The following is a 21,166-nucleotide window of genomic DNA, read 5'->3' on the forward strand; positions in this document are numbered from 1 at the left end:
CCTACATCCTAAAACCAGGGTGGCAGCTGGGACTACTGGTCTCTACTGTCAGCATTCTCCTAGAAGCAATGCTAGTCTTTCTTACAGGGTTAAATGTTTTCACTGGTTAGGAGATCATTTCCTAAATATTACCCCAATAGCACAAACACTGAAAGCAACAATTAATAAATGGGACCTCCTGAAACTGAGAAGCCTCTGTAAAGCAAAGGACATGGTCAACAAGACAAAACGGCAGCCTACAGAATGGGAAAAGATCTTCACCAACCCCACATCAGACAGAGGTCTGATCTCCAAAATATACAAAGAACTCAAGAAACTTGACATCAACAGAATAAATAATTCAATTTAAAAAAATGGGGTACAGAGAACTCTCAACAGACCAATCTCAAATTACTGAAAGACACTTAAGGAAATGCTTAACATCCTTAGCCATCAGAAAAATGCAAATCAAAACAGCTCTGAGATTCCATCTTACACCTATTATAATAACCAAGATCAAAAACACTGATGACAGCTTATGCTGGAGAAGATGTGGGGTAAGGGGAACACTACTCCATTGCTGGTGGGAGTGCAAACTTGTACAGTTGCTTTGGAAAACAGTATGGAGAGTTCTCAGGAAATTAGGAAACAACCTACCTCAAGACCCAGCAATACCACTTTTGGGTATATACCCAAAGGATGTTCAATTGTACCACAAGGACATGTGCTCAGCTATGTTCATAGCAGCATTGTTTGTCATAGCCTGAACCTGGAAACAACCCAAATGCCCCTCAACTGAAGAATGGATAAAGAATAGTATATCTACACAATAGAGTACTACACAGTGATAAAAAAAGAAATATGATACTTTGAAATTTGCATGCAAATTGATGGATCTAGAAAAAATACATATTGAGTGAGGTAACCCAGAAAGATGAATATAATATGTACTCACTTATAAATGGCTTCTCGACACAAAGCAAAGAAGATAACTAAACTATAGTCCACAACCCCAGACAACCTACACAGCAAAGAGAATCCTAAGAGAGATGGACAAAGGGAGTAGAAAAAGATAAGATCTCCTGAGTAAATTGGGAGAGTAGGGGCTCATGGGAGAGGGTAAAGGGGGATGAAGGGAAGGGAGCAGAGAAAAATATATAGCTCAATAAAAACAATAAAACAAGATGAGACAATTCATCTTCTACTATTGAAGTCAACTCATGTAGGGTTTGAACTCTAAATACTATCGTCATCAAAGACAATGGCCACATTCATCTTGTTGAAGGTTCTCATACAGTCTTCGGTGGCTTTCTGTGTGGTTGCCACTGTAGTCCCGTGAACCATGTCACTTTCCCGGATAATGATTCAGCAAAATTGTCCCCTTGTACTTTGCTAACTTCATGTAATGAAAGTGGACACCACAGGAAACACTGTGGGCAGAGCAGCGGTTTTGAGTTTTGTTTTGTTTACTTTTCCTTTTCTTTTTATTTTTTATACAAAGTTTTATTCCATAGCCTAAGCCAGCCTCAAATTTCTAACAAGGCTTCTATCTTAGCCTCCTGATTGCTAGGGTTATAAATGTGTACCACCATGTCCTGCTGATGGACTTGAAGTTGAATTTCCCCATCCCCTAACCTGAACATTGTGACAAAGGACCCATGACTTTTTTTAAAAGAGGGAACAAACTGAGGAGACCCCATTTCTTCTTTAGGCAACAAAGTAGCTGAGTGACCCAAGAGAACCTTCCTGAAAATGGGCAAGTCAGATCTGGTAGCTCATACATGTGCAATCTCAAGATTTGGGAAGGTGAAACAGGAGGATAGCTGTAAGTGCAAGGTTGTAGTGAGTTCCAGAGCAGCTTGGGCTGCAGAATGAAGCCCTGACCCCCAGAATAGGGAAGAGAGATAGAGAGATGGCCAGTGGGTAAGAGAGTTTGTTCCTTCTACCGAGAACACAGGATCAATTCCCAGCACCCACATCAGGCAGCTGACTGCTACCACTAACTCCAGCTCCAGGGGGATGCAAAGCCTCTGACCTCCACAGGCACAGGCATGCATGTGCACATGCTCCTCTATGCACACATAATTTAAAATAAATTAAGTCTTCAAAACAGTTAGGGGGCGGAAGGAAGAATAGTCAAGAGGAAAACCAAAAATAGCCCCGGACCTTGACCCAGGATTTGGGTTGCAGCCCTTTTCACGGAAACCCCAATGAGGAGCAAGCAGAGAAGGCTCCTTTGCAGAACCATGGAAGATCCCTGCACTCAGCCCCAGCTGGCTAAAGACACAGCTGCCTTTCCATTTCGGCAGGAAGTGAAGTAAGATTATCTGTACTTCTGAAAAATGTCAAGGAAACTTGCACAAGCAGCCGTATGAGCGAGCCCAAAGTAAGTCAGAAAGTGTGCGCGGGCAATAGAGAGAAGAGACCTTTATCAGATGCTTTTTATGCGGATATGTGCGGTACGCACGGCCCAATACCTTCTCAATAATTTGATGAACTAAGTGACACCTTGAGGCCTCATTTTACTGGTAAGAAAACTAGATTTGGAGAAGACTGAGTGTTGTGCTGAAGGACACAAATAATTAATTAATAAAAATCATTTAAGCTTCAAAGTGTGGTGGTGCGTTTCTGTAATCCTAGCATTTGGAAGGGTGAGGCAGGAGGATCATAAGTTCAAAACCACCTGGGCTATGTACTAAGATGCTGTCCCAGAAAGCAAAATCAAAAAGTAATTAGAACAGAAAGCAACTGAAAGAACTCTTTATTATATTTAGTGGATAAAAATAGCATATTCATAAACACGGTCGGCAGACGGCATTTCACACTTGGATGAGGAAAGGCAAGAGCCATAGGTGATTGCAACTGAGAAGAATGTTTTGCGTGTCTCTTGTTCTCAAATACACTTACTCCCATCACCGTTTTGAACACTGCCCTCAGAAAGATTAAATGCTTCAAAGACATGCCTCTGCCTAGGAGACACGGTGTGTGCTGAACTCTGGTCTCTGGCTTGCAAATCTAACTTCATTTTGCTGTTCAGCCTGGTTGGTCTCCTGACGACCCATAAGGAAAACCTGACTCTTGATTCTAAGGCATTGCGGTTTGAGTGCCAGACTGCAGCCCCTAAGACCCTGGCCAAGTCACTCGTGCCCCAGACCCTCCTTGGTCCCACAACTTCTCCCAAGCGCCTTTTCTCTAATGTGGTTCTTGCTGTGGTCTGGGTATGGTTTAATGATGCCTTCCTAAAGGCCACAGAGGTTTGGTCTCCATGGTGATGACACTGTGGGGAGGCAGGGGAAGTTTTAAAAGGCAGTAGGGCCCATGGGAAGGTGTTTGAGTCACTGGAGGGTGTGACCGGGTCTCCCCATTACACTTGCAAAAGGGCTGCTCTTTGTTGGTTAGGCTCGAACTTCCCAAGCCTCTGGGCTAAATAAACCTTTTCCTTCTTCAGTAGCCTATATTAAGGATTTCATTATAGTAGCAAAAAGTTCACTAGTACAAGCGCATAAAAACGAATCCCTCAGGTTTCTCGATTTAAAGTGAAACTACCGTTTGATCTAGTTGTACCACTCCTGGTTAGACATGCAAAACAATCTAAGTCAGCACATAATAAAGGTACTGGCACATCTGTGTTTATTGGAAACCCCCATTCCATATCTCTCTCTCTCTCTCTCTCTCCCCCAAACCCCGCCCACTCAGAGAGTCTCCAAACAAACAAAAGGTGCCAAAAAGCCCAATTCCAAATTCTGGGTGGTTGTGGCAGTTTACCCCGAAGTTGCCAGCCACCTAAGTCCCCAACTAAACGCTCAGCCTTTGACCACACTTGGGCACAAGCCCAGCTTGTGGCAGACGCATCGTCGCGCCTCACCTACAACCTATAAAACTTCCCTCCCTGGATCAGGTGTGAGACTTCTCTGGCTCCAGAGCCGCTTTGCTCGACATGCCTGTTGTTATTCTTTTTCACTTCAGCTTGATCTAGCTTACTGAGTCAACAGAGAAACTTATTGGGAGGGGCAGGGAAAAAAAAAACATCTATTAAGTGGAGTATTATTCAGCCATGAATAAGAACAAAATGCTTGGAAAGAAACAGAGAGAACTGGAAATGGTTATATAAAATGTGATAAGCTATTTCCATCCATTTGCATGCAAAATTCAAGACACTATCCTGAGTGAGGTAAGCCAGACCCAAAAAGAGGAGCATGGGATGTACTCACTCATATTTGGTTTCTAGCCATAAACAAAGGACATTGAGCCTATAGTTAGTGATCCTAGAGAAGCTAAATAAGAAGAACCCAAAGAAAAACATATAGACATCCTCCTGAATATTAACCTTCATCAGGCGATGAAAGGAGACAGAGACAGAGACTCACATTGGAGCATCGGACATAATTCTCAAGGTCCAAATCAGGAGCAGAAGGAGAGAGAGCACGATCAAGGAATTCAGGACCACAAGGGGTGCACCCACACACGGAGATAATGGGGATGTTCTATTGGGAACTCACCAAGGCCAGCTGGCCTGGGTCTGAAAAAGCCTGGGATAACCGGACTCACTGAGCATAGCGGACAATGAGGACTACTGAGAACTCAAGAACAATGGCAATGGGTCTCTGATCCTACTGCACGTACTGGCTTTGTAGGAGCCTAGGCAGTTTGTATACTCACCTTACTAGATATGGATGGAGGTGGGGGTTCCTTGGACTTCCCACAGGGCAGGGAACCCTGATTGCTCTTCAGGCTGAGGAGGAAGGGGGACTTGATTGGGGGAGGGGGAGGGAAATGGGAGGCGGTGGCGGGGAAGAGACAGAAATCTTTAATAAATAAATAAATTTAAAAAAAAATGTGATAAGCTGAACCCAGAAAAACATGCCATGTTTTCTCTCATACTTGTAATACAGATTTAAAAAAAAATAGTTAATACAATCAAAGATGCCTATGAGTATGTCAGAATGAAACCCATTGTTTTATGCAATTAATATATATTAATATGATAAAGAAAAAATTCAAGATGGGGTTTCCTCTAGGGAGCTCCTGAAACTCACTCTGTAGACCAGGTTTAGCCTTTTAACTCAGCGATCCACCCGCCTTTGCCCACTGAGTGCTGGGATCAAAGGCCTACGCCACCTTACCTAGCAAACAAGGGAAATCCTTTTAAGAGTTCTTCCCTCCCTGATATGTGCTCTTTTCTGAGTTTCCTTTCCCCAGGAGGACCGTGGGGACGCAGCAGAGACAGCACTTAGGGTGCTATTTTCATGACATCTGCCGCCGAACTCAGTTAACTCCTGGGATGGGCTCTGGCCACTGGGAAAAGGAGAGGGATGAGAAAGGGAAGGGGAGGAATGGTCCTCTTTCTGGACCAGCATCCCAGTGCTGACCAGGGCTACACATATAGCTGAGCTCCAAATGGGAGACAGCGAATAGTCTTCTGAGAATTCAGAATTTACCATGGAACTGGGAAGTGCTAGGATTTTTCAGACGCGCAGGGCATTTCTATGACATCAGACATTGGTAGAGGAAGATGTCATATTCCTGCTTCTCTGAGTTCTTGAGTCTTTTAGGATCTCAAGACTTAGGCTTCTAGTGGAGTATGAGAGGTGATGAGGAATGGGTCAAAAAGTTCACTGGGATGAAGGTAAACAGGAAGCTACAACCCTTAATACCTAAACCTGACCACTAATACTGTCCAGAACAGAGCTGGTGGAACCACATTTGAGACCAGAGTAGATAGGAACTGAAGGGTCCAGCCGCTGGTGTCTCTCTGAAACGTACCATATGCTACTCTGCCTCCACACAAAGGTCTCGTTCACAAGGAGAAACAGAAACGATGTGGGGTAGGAACTAAAAGCAGAGTTCTCTCTAGGATATGAAGCAGAGTTCTCTCTAGGATATGACATTGTACCAGGCAGGTCAAGTTGTAATCTAAGGTCAACAAAGCTTCCTTCCATGTGTTCTCTTAGTTCCCTGGTCTTTAACAACATTAAGATAATACTTCCTTTGTTGAGTTTCCAGGAGATTAAATGTGAAGCTTTACCTGAGGGTCAGTGAACAAGACCTCTTGTTGTTGCTTAGCTATTTACTCAGTATTAGCAAATGAGTAAATGCTATTTTCCTGAGAGCCCTGGAGTGTGGTGTGTTTGTCTGTTTTGTGAGTTTATTTGGGGGTAGTGATGTGCTGTTGCTGCTAGGGACAGAACTCAGGACTTCACAGGGAGTCTACCATTCATAAACATCTCCAACCTATCTCCATATTCTTTCTTTGCTTCCTTCTTTTCCTTCCTTTTGCTTTTTTTTTAAGACTATTTTTTTTCTTTTTTAACGGTTAACTGAAAATCAGAAAAGTCCAGTAGCTTAACCAAAGTCAGTCAGTATGAGAGTCATGACCAATCCTGGGCTTGGCAGCCCCTCCTTTACTCACAAACATAGGTGATTTACACTCTGACCACTGTAGCCAAAGCCCTTTGTAAGATGTAACTCACAGGATATCACAGCTGACTTATGACTTTCTGCTGGACCAAGCTAGGCTGAGCTTTCTTCCTGGCTGAGCTCTAACTCAGTCTGAACTTTAGAATATCATGCCTCAGTGAAACCTTTATAGGCAACCTCCCAAAGCCATCCTGAAAAACAATAAAGATTTATTTGGATAAGGATACAATTTTAGCTTGGCAATCTTAATCAGAACCATGAGTTTGAGGCTAGCCTGGGCTATGTGGCAGAGCCTCAAAAGCAGATAAAAACAAGAAGCAATGTTGGAAAGATAAATTACTGTTGGAAACAGTAAATATGTTTGCTGTGTGAACCAGACAACCTGAGTTCTATGGTTGGGGTCTATGAAGGAAGGAGAGAACAGACTCCAACATGGCTCTCTGGCCCCAGATACACACTAGGGCACGCGAACACACCTCATATGCAGAGATATAACAAAACAGTTTAAATGTAATATTCCATGGTTTTTACCATTACTAAAAGTGAAAAACAAAAATTTAACTCCTAAAAAGTTTAACTCCTAAAAAATAAAACTGGTTTTCCTTCTAAGCTTCTTTGTTCTTTACTCCGGAGCCCATTTGACAACTTTCCATCCCATCAGAAGCCATTAGGATGCCACTGGTTCTTCCAAACTTGCTCCCTATGTAGGGCCAACTTTGTACCCTAGAAACCTCAACCTGGGACCATAGGCCCACATCATTTCCTGAGGCTTTGGCTCTCTAAAGACATTTGCAGAGTTTCTTTGCAAAGAGTGCCAAATATTTAATGAAAAAAAAAAAGTTTTTCCCTCAAGTATAGTATGTTGACAGCTTACCCAGAGAGAGGCGACATTTGAAGACGAAGTCAGGATATGAACTTCCTTTGAAGTTCGTGTAGCGAGCTGGGTGCTGACTGAAACAGCCTCGGTGAATCTGAGTGAACTAAATTCCCAGTGAAGATCGGAGTCAAGATAAAGCACGGAGCCGTAGGGAGAATTTAGACAGAACACAGCCAATCCTTCTATCTCCCTGCTAAGCGGCAAGTCTGGGAGACTTGAGTCGCATGTGCTGTTCAGTTGGCCAGAGTTCACCAGCTCCAGGACTGGAGTCTGCCTCTATCGCATTAAACAAAGGAGTCATGTATTCCCCTGCAGCTACCACCATCATCGACACAACTGTGCGTTGCGTGAGTGCTGCGTGCGTGCGTGCGTGCGTGCGTGCATGAAGGGAGGGGGATGCGCGCCTGCGTAGGTGCATTTACAAATGAAGCCTCATTGCCCTACAGTCTGAATTCAGATCCCTTGAAATGTGATTGAAGTGGTGAGACACTGTGCCAAGAGCAGCTCAAGGCTTCTTGACTTCCAAAATTAAGACTTCTCTCCCAAAAAAGTTTTCACAAGTTGCCAAAGACGCAACCAAAAAATTTACTTTAGAAGCGGTTAACCCAGTTGCTCTCTTAGAGACAAGCAGTTCTCTTTTCTTTGTAGCGAATTCCTCCACGTTGTCAGGGTGGAATTCCCATTGTGCTCCTTTAAGTTCTTCCAGAAAAGCGATACAGGTGTAACGGGCTCCTGAGAGACTAGTAAGCCAACTAAGAGGCCCTGTGCCCCAATGTCTAGAAACTGGAAAGAGAATACTTTCACATATCAATTTCATTCTGGTGCTAGATACTGGGAATTATGCAAGGGGGTGGGGGCTCCCCATCTTTTACTGAAACAATGTTCTTAGAAACATTTAGAGAAGGTGAAATTCACCTGCAGCTCTCCGCACTATGACAAGGACACCAAGACAATAAAACATAACCAAACCCTTTTCTAGTCTCCATTCCAGCTTCGAATGGGATAAAGTCATCCTTCCAAGGGCCCAGCTGAAACCTGAAACTGGATCATCCCCATAACTGTCTTCATTCAAAAATGCATTGGGAAGTGGAAGAAGCAGCAGGGAATGGGTGTGACAGAGAGCAACCCTGCACAACTCAAGTGATTCATCACCAAGGCTCGAGAAGGAAGGGCACAGAGACACAAAAGACCTCTGATAAAATACACATTTATTAGACATTTTCAGCAGCATCATTTCCAGTTGCTTTTTATTCTAATCAAAGTAATTACAATCAGCACTCAAAATATGAGCAACGAAATATTTTGAGAACTGGAGAATAAAATAATCAGTAGTATGTTTCATTCATTCATTCATCCTCCCACCCTTCCATTCATTCATTGTTTAACACATGTGCAATATTAGCACAGAGAACCAGGGATGCTACTTGCTATGGAAAAAAAAATGTATATTCATGCCATGGTCCCTGTCGTAAAGAATAAGAAGAGCTGGGATGGACAGTACATCCTGACACAAATGTACAGATTTAGGCAAAGTCCTGAAAAAGACTCAAGAAGAATGTTTTCCCTTTCTCGTCATTGTCAACCAAGGAAATAAATACTCTATAATAATATTTTGTACACAGAGGCAAACACCCAGCTTCACCAGTATCTGTTTGGCACCCCACTTATTGGGGACATGGGTTTGGTTTTAATCAGCTACCAAACTCCAGTGACTAAGGCGGATGACACCTGAGACACCAGGCAAGGGCGTACGTTGATTTAAGGTCCATCAAGCAGAGAAACTCATTCAGCAAAATACAAACTCAGTATGGGACATAGGGTGACAGACACGAATGTTGGCTTGGCAACTAGGGAGAGCACATTCAAGACATAGCTGGGGTTAGAAGCCAGAATCACACCGAAGGGTCCAACCGAATCACTTTTTGTACCTTCCGTGTTGTCTGAAGCATCTACAGTCTATGTAACCAACATTAGCCTCTCTCAGTACACTTACTGAGCAAGTTGACATGGAACACTGAACACCGATTATTAGTCTAAGAGCTGGTGTGTAAAAATGGATACACAAATGAAGCTTGGACGCCTTTCCTAGTTTGTTCTAAAGGAAATGTGAGTTGTATCTCTTCTTTGACATAATCGAGGCCCTCAACCAACTCCTTTCCTCACTAGATCCTTTATTCTTCAGCTCACCAACCCACTCAATAGGTACTTTCACCAGCAAATGCAAAGACGTACTAATCCTTCCAAATTTTATAGAAGTACAACACCACCCATGACAACATCAGCCTCGGGACAACATCAGTGCAAGGTATACACAGTACCTCTTGATATTTGCAAAAATATGAAATGGCATGAGTAAAAAAAAAAAGACACGCAACACACTTTCAACTATAGGCAAACAGAGAAAAATATATCTTTTAATAAAGTACTGAATGTTAACTCTTTCTTCATTTGTCTGTAAAAAATATATGTGCAAAAGTGAGTGTCTACAGATTCCCTAGAGAGCAGGCATGGCTATACATCCGAATCCTCTTTAACAAGGTTTGCAGTATCCTTGAAGGTGTCTTCTGTTGCACTGTAGCCTGGGGTCGATTGCCTTTTTGAAGCTTTAGCAGGGAGAGAAGGTGATGGAGGGGGGGCCACAGTCACACCTTCCTGCTGCTCACTGTCCATCTACAACCGCAACAAGACATGAGTTAGTCACTTACGTCCCCAGCGTGGCAAGAACCTTTGCCAGTTTGTCCCAAATAATCTCAATACGCACCAAAGAGGTGAGTGTCTGGGCTTAGAACAGAACAGGGATTAAAAGTTACCTCTGCGTAGATCGGATTTTCAAAATTCGTGGTCTGTTTGGGTTTTCGTTTGAAGATGTTCCATTTTGCACCCTGAATGAAAAGAGGAGATGGAAGAAGATGAAGTTTTCTATTTTGTCTTCTTTGTGGGTGTCTTTTCCTAGGTTTTTAAATTCTTATTGAAAAATAAAGTAACTTAGGGATGTTGCTTAAGTAGCATATTGTTCAATTCCTCTTCTGGTTCCTGGACAGTAGTAACTAAGACTCTCTCGGCTATTTTAATGTAACAATTTCAAAATCTTTTCTTAGTGTGAATGTGTGGTGTGTGAATCTGGACCCATGTCATCTAGAAGATTTGCCGTGCCACTAGTCGGGTACAGAGCATAGACACACAGGTTTCTAGAGCAGCTGAGAAGCTCAAGAAAAGCTCTCTGGTTTCCAAAATTGTCTTGGCCAGAATACCCACTCCGGCTTCACCACAAACGTCATCATCGTTGTCATTGTCGTCATCATCGTTGTCATCACAACTGACAAACTGACACTTACTGAGTGTCAGGAACTGGCTTAAGAATTTTATGAGGTTCTAATTTTATCTCAAAAATCCCTTGATGCAGGGTTTTCTGTTCCCCCTGTGTGACACATATTAAGTCATATTAAGAGAGGTCCGCGTATTGAATGACCCAAAGACACCTCGTCCTCACAAACATACACACACACACACACATACACTTCAGTAGGTTGCCCCCACCCTACTGAAAAGGTGGTTGTAGTACAGGCCACCTCTTTGGCAGGCCCCCACCACAGGCAGCTCAGGTAACCCCTATGTTTTCAAGATGGCTGTGAAATACGGTGCCTGTAGCCCATGACTATGGAAGAGAGGCAAGACCGTTCACCTAACCCACACAACTCTTCTGTATGTCACCAACAAGGGAAGATGGAGACATACACAGAGGTCAGAGCCCTTTATTTGGAAAGGTGTCATTGTCTCAGGCTACAATAACTCCTTGGAACTGAATAAGGCTAAGGAGAGGAATGTGGTGGTTCTCATTCCCCCTACATCTTTGGGAGATCCCATGCAGGTCAGTGCAACTTGTGGGAAACAACAGGACTGAGCAATAGGGTCCGAGTATTTTCTGCATATTTACGAAGAAAGCTAAACTTGCAAGACTCCTTTAGACATTAATATCCTCAGTGGGCTAACTAAGGGCTTCTGCTGTCTACAGCCAAGTGACTATTTAGTGTCCCAGGAGTCACAGATACGGGATCCCTGGACCTGCGGGGGGTGGGGGGGAGGGTAGGGCGGGGATGTAGATAACAGAACTTGGAGGATCTCCTCTCCGCTTGCACTGAGGCGAAGTGCAAGAACCAATGGGCTGCAAATATGGACAGCTGTGCTGGAATTGGTGATGCTTGGCTCTCATTCTCCACAATCCCTCCATGTCCATCCTGTTTCTGGGGCCTAGGGCAACTGGGAGATGGAGCAACTTCTTGCTGCCTTACCCCTCTAAGGAGCTACTTCTGACTAAAGAATATTACTAGGACTTGGACTAGGAAGAAAACATCAAGAATAAAAAGTAAGTCTAGCACTGCCTTGGGGAATGAGGCTGGGACTTGAACATTTGACATTATTCTTGGGACTGTAGAAAACAAATTGTCAATGCCCTTTTCAATGTCCCTGGGAAATAGTAAAGTAAAACTTCACACTGAATTAGAGAAGATGCTCCTGAGCGAGGAGTCCTACACAGTGTTTTGTATCCGGAAGCACTGTCACTTCGAGTTTGCCCCAGTGAGAGGCATTGGTAAGGACAACAGTAGTTTGCAGAGGTAAAACAGGTGTTCAGAACCAAGCACATAGACCTGGGATAACCACATGTGTGTTCGCTAAAGTTAGTAGTTATTCAAAAGCACTTGTTGAATTATACCCCAAATATTCTACGAAAAGGTATAACATATATGCTAAAGAAAATTCATCAGGAGGTGGTCTCCCTCCATCCCCTGGCCCTTTTAGTCTCCAGCACTAAATAGTTTCCCTGGCACACTAAAGGCAATAATATTTGTGGGATAATTGGCTGTACAATTAGGTGCCATCTATCTAGACTCAGAGGAAAAGGGGATAAGTAGTGCCACCTGGTGGTAGACATTGGTAATAGTAAGGCTTGAAGCGCAAGTGCTGTGTGAATGTCTCAGATTTGATGTCCTTTCTCTGAAGATAAACTAGACCTGGATTCTGTTTTCCATTCTTTGTACATGGTCTCGCACGGGTTGATATTAAGTTTCAAAGTTCTTTGCAAATTTCTCTTCCCATCGTTACCTGACTTTCATCGGCACCCGGGGAGGCTGGCTTCGGCTCTGGAACGATCTCCGAAGGATCTATGGGACTTCCATAATTCTGGTTTTCCACATTTTCTGATACAGTCACCTGTGAGCCTATTGATGGCCCCTATGCAGATTTGAAAGAACAAATGAATAAATTAATCTTAAATTCTGTTTGCCACCTTGTTCTACACACACACACACACACACACACACACACACACACACACACACACACATTTTGGATACCACAGATGAATGACCCTGGCAGCTGTAAATAACCACCACTGCTTGGCCCAAGTGAGAACAATAGCCACGAAGTCACCCTGGCAGGCAAGTACCGTCCTCACTATCACGGTCTCTCATTCCCACTGCTGGCCATAAAAGATACTGGTTAGAGGCCCTGCACAACATTCTGCAACATGGAGCGATTCAGCGGCAAGACGGCTGAGAGCCGATCATGCGACATCTCACCTGAGCTGCTGAGACCGCTTTGGAAGTGTTGTCCTTGGCTGCATATGTTGGGTTTTCAAATACCACAGGCTGCTTCCCCCCCTCCATGATGAAGTGCTCGTTCTGGTGGGGAGAAGAGGGAGAGACGTCACAGCCACCGATCTGCTTCAGACAGAAAGGCGTCTCCCTCACACTTGATTGCACACCACACTTTCACAAGGTCACCCAACATAGGTCACTTAGAGAGAGTGGGGGGAGAACACAGCGAGACCCACGGCTTCTAGGTAGCAAACCATTATTCCAACTGATAAAAATGAGCTAAGCCATCTGCCCCAGAAAGCACAAATGCTCTTCCCATGGCTGGATTCTCTAGGGCCCTTTAATGTATGCAACTCACTGTGGTTGGGACAGTGGAGAAAAAGGTGGGTGGTATTGTTCTCTCTGGCCAGGGTGGGAAGAGAAGGTTGCAGGTGGAGGCAGAGCATTAGAAGAGGAAGGCCCCTGCTGGGCCAACGTCCACCCTTGCCTACAAATAACACTTAGAGGATGGTGGAGTCACAGTGCCACCGACTCTGTGGGCTACAGAGGACACACTGTGTTCTTCGTTTTAATATCCCCAGGATTAGTTTTTTTCCTTACAAGAAGGGTTTCTTCCATCCGTTAGTGTAAAGGGAAACCTCAACTAATCCGTGAGTGCCCCCCACTCACCATTGCCATGGATCTATCAATAATTATCTCCGGGCCAAAAGGGGACACGCCGATGTCCATGTTAACATCAGTCCCCGATCTGAAGGTCACCCCATTTCCATTTTCAGAGGGTTTGGCGAGGCTGCTTAAGCTGGAATGAACCAAAACAATGAAAACAATGCGTTGCGTTGTTACGATTAATTTTTAATCTTTGTAATGATTACCTCCCTTCCATAGCACTGAATCTTAAATGTGCAGTTCTCTCTCCTTGAGGCACATGTCAAACACAGCAGCAAGCCCCCCCCCACGTCTACATGAACACATGAAGGCACGCGTTCTCAAATCTAAAATCCGAGTAGGAACTAGAAGGGGTCCCTTGCGGAAAGCCAACCCAACACAGGCACTGACCTTGGCAGCTTGGGCAGAGTAGGTAAAAGGGAACCAGTTTTTCTATAGTGTAAAAATCCAACGAGTACCAGAGCTCCAATGATGACGATCATCAGGAATGTCAACAGCAAAGCCATTGCTGCACAGGGGGCAGAAACAGAGAGCCAAGGTCACCACCATGACAAGGAAGGGCTAGAGAAGCTAGACTGGATCAAAAGGAAGCTGGGACTATTGGAAGCTGGGACTATTGGAAGCTGGGACTATTGGAAGCTGGGACTATTGCAGCTCACTCATATTTCTGACACTTACTTGTCCCGGGAGGGATGCCACTTGAGAGCCCAACTTCACAGTGTTCCCCATTGTAGCCGCTAGAACACCTGCAAGCCAACAAAAGGAGATTCGGTTACCTTTCTTAGGTCTGGCTGCATGCACAGAGGCAGAGAGGGCTCTGATCCAGTGAAATGCATGAGGGACAGGCAAGGCAGCCAGCCTGTACCACATCTGCTTCTCCTGCCGACCTAAGAGCACTGGTGTATCTGGCGGGGTGAGGAGCCTCGTGAAATAAGCCTGTGGGCATCTACTCTGCTCCATAGAGACAAAGGCTGGACAGGCGGCAGAGGTCTGTCCTCCAACAGCTGTGATGAAGGTTTCCAACAGGCATCCATCTCTCCTATCCTATCAGTTGCTCTCACGCGCTCCTAAGCCACCATACCGGGTGATGGTGGGAGGTGGCGTGGGAGACGCGCTGCTACCCTTTAACTCCTCATTCTTCCACATGACTGGCAGTCCCGAGAGGTGCCAGCAATGCAGCATCCCTGAGAGATGCACATGGGCATTGGAGCCAGATCCTGAGCTGAGAGGGCTCAAGCTAGACATGGTTTGGGAAGCGCTGCAGACTCCCCCAAAGGAGGACAAGCTGGTTAGACATGGAAAACAGTGAACTGGGCAAGCATCTTGCACCTGGTTTCCCAGCTATACAAAGAGCTTGGGTTCGCTACAGGAGCCAAGGCCTACAGCTGGGACCTCAAGAGTCAGACTTACTTGCATTTGGGGAGGTCATTCTCATCAAAATAGCAACTTCCTCCGTGCATGCACCTGCATGGGGGAGGCATGGTGATGGGAAGTTCGCTGGCTGCAGAAAGGAAAAGCCATGCATGGGTTAGTCAGCCACACGCAGCAGAGCACTGCACCATGCAGAACCTGTCCAAGATGGAGGCGGGAGTTTTTTTTTTGGGGGGGGGTGGAGTCAGGCCAACTGAGTCTCCCCAAATCAGGCTATTGCCTGCTCCCTACAGCAAAGGAAACTTCCAGTGATGAGCCCCTGGGGAGTGAGAGGACCTTCAGAGTACTTTCCTAGCTCTAAGCAGAGAGAGATGTTAACCCCAGAGCATGTGTGTGTCCCCTGAAATCCCCCAGATTCTCTTCTGGGAACCATTAACACAAGAGTTTATTAGACGTCGCTGGAAACTGCAGCCCAGGACTCCAGAGCATCAGCAGAGAATCAACAAAGAGGCAGACACACAGACATAGATGCACAAGCACCCAAAGGACAGCTTTCGTGGGATCTCGTTATAAGGACCCCGCCACTGGATTACTGCTCAGGTTCTCCCAGAATACTCCCACTTGAGGAGTTTGCCTACCCTCTGGGCTCTGAGGGTCTCTTCTCAAAGTCCCCTTATCAGAGAGGTCAGCCAAGCCAATCCTGCCACCCCTGTGCTCCTACTGTCCCTGTCCACTTTTCCATTATACTCTGACCACCTGTCCTTCCACACCATCATAGGTTTTTGGGGGGGGGGGGGGGGTCCTCCTACTAGCATGTACATCTCTGATACTTTCATTCATACCTAGTATTTTATAGGCATTCAGTAAATACCACTGAACTAACTGGTAAGTTCATTAACAATATACCGCAAGCAGGCCCTGTATATTACCGTTAATAGGCTTACTTTGGATAAGGTTCTTTTAAATGAGAATCTTACAGAGTGTTTGTGTTTCTATCACATGGTTGTGGTGCCCTCAGAGGCCAGAAGATGTGATCAGATCCCCTGGGACTGTTGTCACAGGCCGTTGTGAGTCATCATGTGGGTGCTGGGAATTGAACTTGGATCCTCTGAACGAGCAGCCAATACCACTAGCCCTCTCTCCAGCCTCAAAATAGCAGAATGTTATCCCAAGCCCCCCCCCCCCCCCCCGCAACCACTGGAGTGAGCACATGGGGCAGGAGAGGAGATCAGAATCAAAGGGCCTTTCCTCCCTGAGCACGTCTCCAAATGAGGGCAGTCCTTGCTTGAGTGCTTGCTCCCCCTAGTGGTAGAAATTTTTGCCTCTTCATTTCCCCACCAGCTTCATCCAGGAAGCTCCACCCTCAACCCCACCAACCCCCACCTTGGGATGTCAGCCACAAAATAGACTGCTGAGGACACAGAGGGTCTAGGTTAGGGATGGAAGACATCACCATGACTTATTAACTATTTAGATGAGCCACTGAAAAATGGGTCTTGCCAAGAAAGCCATCAGTGGCACTGAGCACCAAACCACCCCTGCCTTAACCTGGACTTGGTTTCTCAGTAACACAGCCGGCTTCCAAAACAAAAACCTTTGATAGTTAAAATTCTCAAATGGGCACGTGAGAAAGGCAGGAGGATCCCCCAGCCCCCGCTCCTCATACCCTCCCAACACTGCTCCGTGCTTGCTCCTGCACCCCCAGGAAATGCTTCTCTACCTTGAGCAAATGCTGGGACAAAGGGAGAAGGAAGAAAGATCCTTACCAAAAAGCTGCTCTTCAAAATTGTCTTTCTAATATAAATGGCCACATGGCTGCGCCCCCCCACCCCCACACACACACACGAGTCTCACCCACTCTTCTGTTTCTCTTATCCCCCTTCCCAGCTACTCCCATTTGAATCTGCCAAGGGCCGGGCGGTGGTGGCGCACCTGTAATCCCAGCACTCGGGAGGCAGAGGCAGGCGGATCTCTGTGAGTTCGAGGCCAGCCTGGTCTATAAGAGCTAGTTCCAAAACAGGCTCCAAAACCACAGAGAAACCCTGTCTCGAAAAACCAAAAAAATAAAATAAAATAAAATGAAATAAAAATTGAATCTGCCAAGGTAGTAAATATAGAATCCTCGGGGCTAGTGAAGGCCCCGCAGCTTTCCAGGCAGTGAGTATCCTCACCTGCATCACAAGCCACAGCGCTGCCACTTAAGAAGCCAGAGCCTTGGGGGCAGGCACAGGTGTAGCCTCCTGGTCTCAGCAGGCAGAGGTGGCTACAGACCTGCTTGCAAGGGTTGGGCACTGGAAAATAGATGAGAACATAGTTAGGTCCTGACGGGAGACTGAGTACCCCAACATTGTATGCTTAGTAACTGGTGTGGCTCTGGCTGGCACTGGCAAAGCCCAAACAGCATCCCAATTATTTCCCCATTGCATATTACCTGGATCCCTACTCACTGGCACTACGATCTGTGCCACCCCACTGAAGTGGCGCAATCCTCCCATCTGATTTCTTTGCTATTCAGTCTCTATCATGGCCACTCCTCTCTGCTGTTGGAAGGGGGAAATCTTCTTGGTTCAGACCTAAACTTAACATTTATTGGGGCTAAGCAATTTTAAATGGCTCAAAAGACCAAAGGGTTCCAAGTCTTATAGCAAGATTTGTCGTTACTCAAATCTACCCAAAGGCCGCCCTGCTTTCTACAAAACTTGCTGAAAGAATTTTGTTGTGGGCTTCAGTTTCCTCATTTAAAAAACAAAGGGAAACCAGCTGATTTGACAGAATGAGCTGGGAGCCACTCAAAATGTTGGGATGGAGCCCAACTAGTACCATTTCAAAACTCTACGTAATTCTAGAATTATGGGAAATGTGAAGGATCTAGGGGTTAAAATAGATTCATGTTTCCTAGATCTGTCCTCAGACTAACACTCTGTGATCTTCATTCTCCACCATCCAAAATACAATCACAGTCGAGAATAACTATAAAATTCATTTCCCTGAACCACCAAAACCCGTAAGACTGAGAACACCCACACATGGGCTACAATGAGCCACGTAAACAGACAGTTAAACAGTCTGAAACATGCTGAAATTTGAAGGGCCTTGGTCCAGAGTGAATGCCAGTCTAGCACATTTGGGATGAAGTAGAAATACCAAGCTTTTGTCAAGTCAACATTTCTCCAACTGGCACCCAGAGCTTCAGCCGACTGAAAAAGCCAGGTCACCAGGTCACTTAAGACACAGACTATTATATTGAGTGTTCAGGTGACAAGCTGAGAAAAGCCTATCACCATAAGCCACTCAAGGAAACTAAAACACACATTCACCAATTGAATGAGACTCCCAGCTTCTGGGAGTCTCAGCTCTGAGCTGTAATTTCCTGAGGCTAACACAGGGCCTCAGAACACCAGAGAACTCTGCCCAAGATTCAGAAATACAGTTTAGATTGGAATGACTAATCCAAACCTACAGAGTTCAGCCAGAACCAGGATACAACACTAAACCAGATGAGAAAAAAACCTGAGCTTGGGATTGGATAGACTTGAGTTTAAAGGCATCTCATTAAACGTAGAATAAGTAAAGAAGCAGCTATCAGTTTCTCTAAAGAAAGAACCTGGCACTGTATAACTTGGTAAAGGCTGATTTCTTTCCTCATTTTCTCCACATGATGCTGAGACATGTTCACTAAGAAGCAGTACAAAAATAAGAGGAGTTATCAACATTTTAAGCTAGGGTTCACAAGACTGAGTACCTGGTTTTGCTATTTTAAGAAACAGACACAACTTCTGACATTCATGAAACAGACCCACGTGGTGATTTCTTAAAGCCAGGACTGATGTCTGCTAGATCCTAGGATGTCAAAAGTCTATCTCCCAACAAGGACTGACTGAAACATTTCTAACGGTTTTCCCTGTTCATGATTAATGTAATTTTATTTAGCCTATAATGTTCTCTTTCTGCATTTGAAATGTGTGACATGCCCACGCATACCCACTCTCCCATCAGGACCACTATCATGCACTAATGCTACAGCCATCCTTCCAAGACTGGGTGTCCAGTTCATCGCATCCCAAAACCGTGTATTACCTGACTGATTGTATCTCAGTTGATGGAAGACTCGAACTTGCGTGAGCCACGGGTTCACCACCAGCACCTTCGCTTTGTTTCCTTTCCCAAATTTATTCTGTCTCCACACTTCTCCCTTCTCCTTAGCTACCCAGTACAGCTGGTCTTCAAAGATGTCCAGGCTGAATGGCCTCATTGCTGCTCATCAATAGTGGAAAAACAATTATTATACATTAGTGAATGAAACAATCCCCAGCACTCCTATGACTGTTGTTGTTTGGCTTGAGGTAATAGCTAGCTAGCTGGATGGACTTCCTGGAAGGGATACGTGGAGCTCTAGATAAACTGGATTATTATAAATGGTCTCACTTTAAAGCTGCTGATTTTATTCCATTTTTAAAAAGTGGGATGAACTGAGGCCCTTCCTGCTTACCAGATAAGACAATTCTGGCCAGTTAGGGGAAATGTGCTATGCGCTGAATTGTTACAGCTCTGTTTTGGATTTTCGACAATAAAACAAAATACTCCTTTCCTTCTTCATGTTTCTAGTTGGACACAAGAACACTAGCACACGGAAAATGAATGTGTCTAGACGCAGTTTGATGTAGATTAGGAAGGACACACATTTAGCATGTGGAAGACACAATCTCAGAGGGACCTAACAGAAATCTTACCTGATACTGCTGCTTAAAATTACAAAAAGGATCGTTGTTATGAATTCATTTGCATTTAATATAGCAGTTGGGAATTGATGGGAACAAATCTGAGGAATCACATCAACTGTATCCTAAGACACACTGGAAATTATTAGACGATTATGAATATGTAAACTGTGACTCATTCCCAACCTTCGTTTATGATGACTCTCCTGTCGGTCCCATCGTATTTTATTGTTTCAATCACGTCCTCTTTGGAGTCGCTCCAATAGATTCGGTCATCGTTCAGATAATCTATGGACAGGCCATTTGGCCAGCCAAGGTCCTGAGACACCAGAACAGTGCGATGCTCCCCATTCATCCAGGCGGACTCGATTTTAGGCTGCTTTCCCTGGTCGGTCCAGAACATGAGCCTGTAACAGAAAATTCCCAGGTTGCAGCATTTTGTCTAGTGGTGCTTCCCTATTACTGTGGCACAGGGAACGTCAACGGTGCAACCAAAAATTTCCCTGAGAGTGAGTTACACTCTCTTTACACAGATGACTCTTGCCTTCCAACACATGTTATACAGAAGAAGCAAAGTTCAGTGCTGAGGTCAAGTCCACATTAGGAGTTAGTACTTCTCCGGGAAGCACATCACTACTAGGGGCCATGATTTCACACGTGGAAAAGGAATAAAAGTAATAACAACTCATATGTTTCATATACAAACATAGGACACACTGGTCCTGCCCAAACAGCAAAAGTATCTACTCAAAATAAGGAAGAATTTAGGTGTCACTACACAAATGCTAAATGTCTACTTAAATGTCAAAAATCAAGAAGACCAAACTAGTTCTTGTGTTGTGGTCAACTGCCATTTAAAGTATTTCTATAAATAATGCAATGTATATGCATGAACATCTCTTTTATGTATTTTTCATACATAAAGTTTTTATGGCCAGTGTAATATAACCAAATTGTTATCTGAATTTCAGTCAGCAAGATACCTTTTAATGCATGCAGATGAAAGGGAGTCAGATGAAATGAAAGCAGACAGCCGCTCATATATACCCCAAAGTGGAATTTCACCATTGGAAACTGTGTGTGGGCTAAAGCATTCCTTCAAACGCTTACCCTAGCCTAGGATTCACAACGATGGCAGCTGGCTGATCCAGATCAGTAGCAATCAGCCACTTCCGGTACCTTCCATCAAGCATGGCCACCTCAATCCGCTGGCTCTTGGCATCTGTCCAGTAGATATGCCTGAATGGAGAGGGGCAGAGTTAAACAACAGAAAAGCCTGGGCCAATCATTGAAGAGAAATGTGGACACGAGAAAACTGGGTTTATAAGTTCTGTGCCTGTAGTGGATACAGCAGATCACAAGCCTCCATGGGCAGATTAAGGCATGTGATTTAATTTTTACTGCCCAGGAGTCTGTGTCCCTTTGGCAAAGAGCCCAACTTGTAATCAAGAAGAATTGAGCACCATCCCCAAAGAGGAATGGAAAGAACATTTCAAATTAACAAACTCAGTACAGCTAGCCTGCCCTCTTTCCATGTCTAAGGC

The 21,166-nt window shown here is 44.8% G+C and overlaps 1 protein-coding gene across 1 annotated transcript in view; it reads right to left on the reverse strand.

Moving 5' to 3' along the window:
* Window positions 1-8,521: 8,521 nt before the first annotated feature.
* The window catches only part of Lrp2 (LDL receptor related protein 2), a 128,188-nt gene continuing 115,543 nt past the window's right edge, over window positions 8,522-21,166 (reverse strand). Inside the window, exons 68-79 of the mRNA XM_005346519.2 lie at window positions 20,733-20,861; window positions 19,809-20,029; window positions 18,982-19,158; window positions 17,076-17,195; window positions 14,944-15,034; window positions 14,212-14,279; window positions 13,924-14,041; window positions 13,537-13,666; window positions 12,850-12,951; window positions 12,374-12,502; window positions 10,084-10,155; window positions 8,522-9,943 (exon numbers count right to left, since the gene is read on the reverse strand). Coding sequence (XP_005346576.1) covers window positions 9,785-9,943; window positions 10,084-10,155; window positions 12,374-12,502; window positions 12,850-12,951; window positions 13,537-13,666; window positions 13,924-14,041; window positions 14,212-14,279; window positions 14,944-15,034; window positions 17,076-17,195; window positions 18,982-19,158; window positions 19,809-20,029; window positions 20,733-20,861 — 1,516 coding nt within the window. The 3' untranslated portion in view covers window positions 8,522-9,784. The remainder of the gene's footprint in view (window positions 9,944-10,083; window positions 10,156-12,373; window positions 12,503-12,849; window positions 12,952-13,536; window positions 13,667-13,923; window positions 14,042-14,211; window positions 14,280-14,943; window positions 15,035-17,075; window positions 17,196-18,981; window positions 19,159-19,808; window positions 20,030-20,732; window positions 20,862-21,166) is intronic.

This window comes from Microtus ochrogaster, chromosome 4 (assembly GCF_000317375.1).
Source record: "Microtus ochrogaster isolate Prairie Vole_2 chromosome 4, MicOch1.0, whole genome shotgun sequence".
Taxonomy (NCBI): domain Eukaryota; kingdom Metazoa; phylum Chordata; class Mammalia; order Rodentia; family Cricetidae; genus Microtus; species Microtus ochrogaster.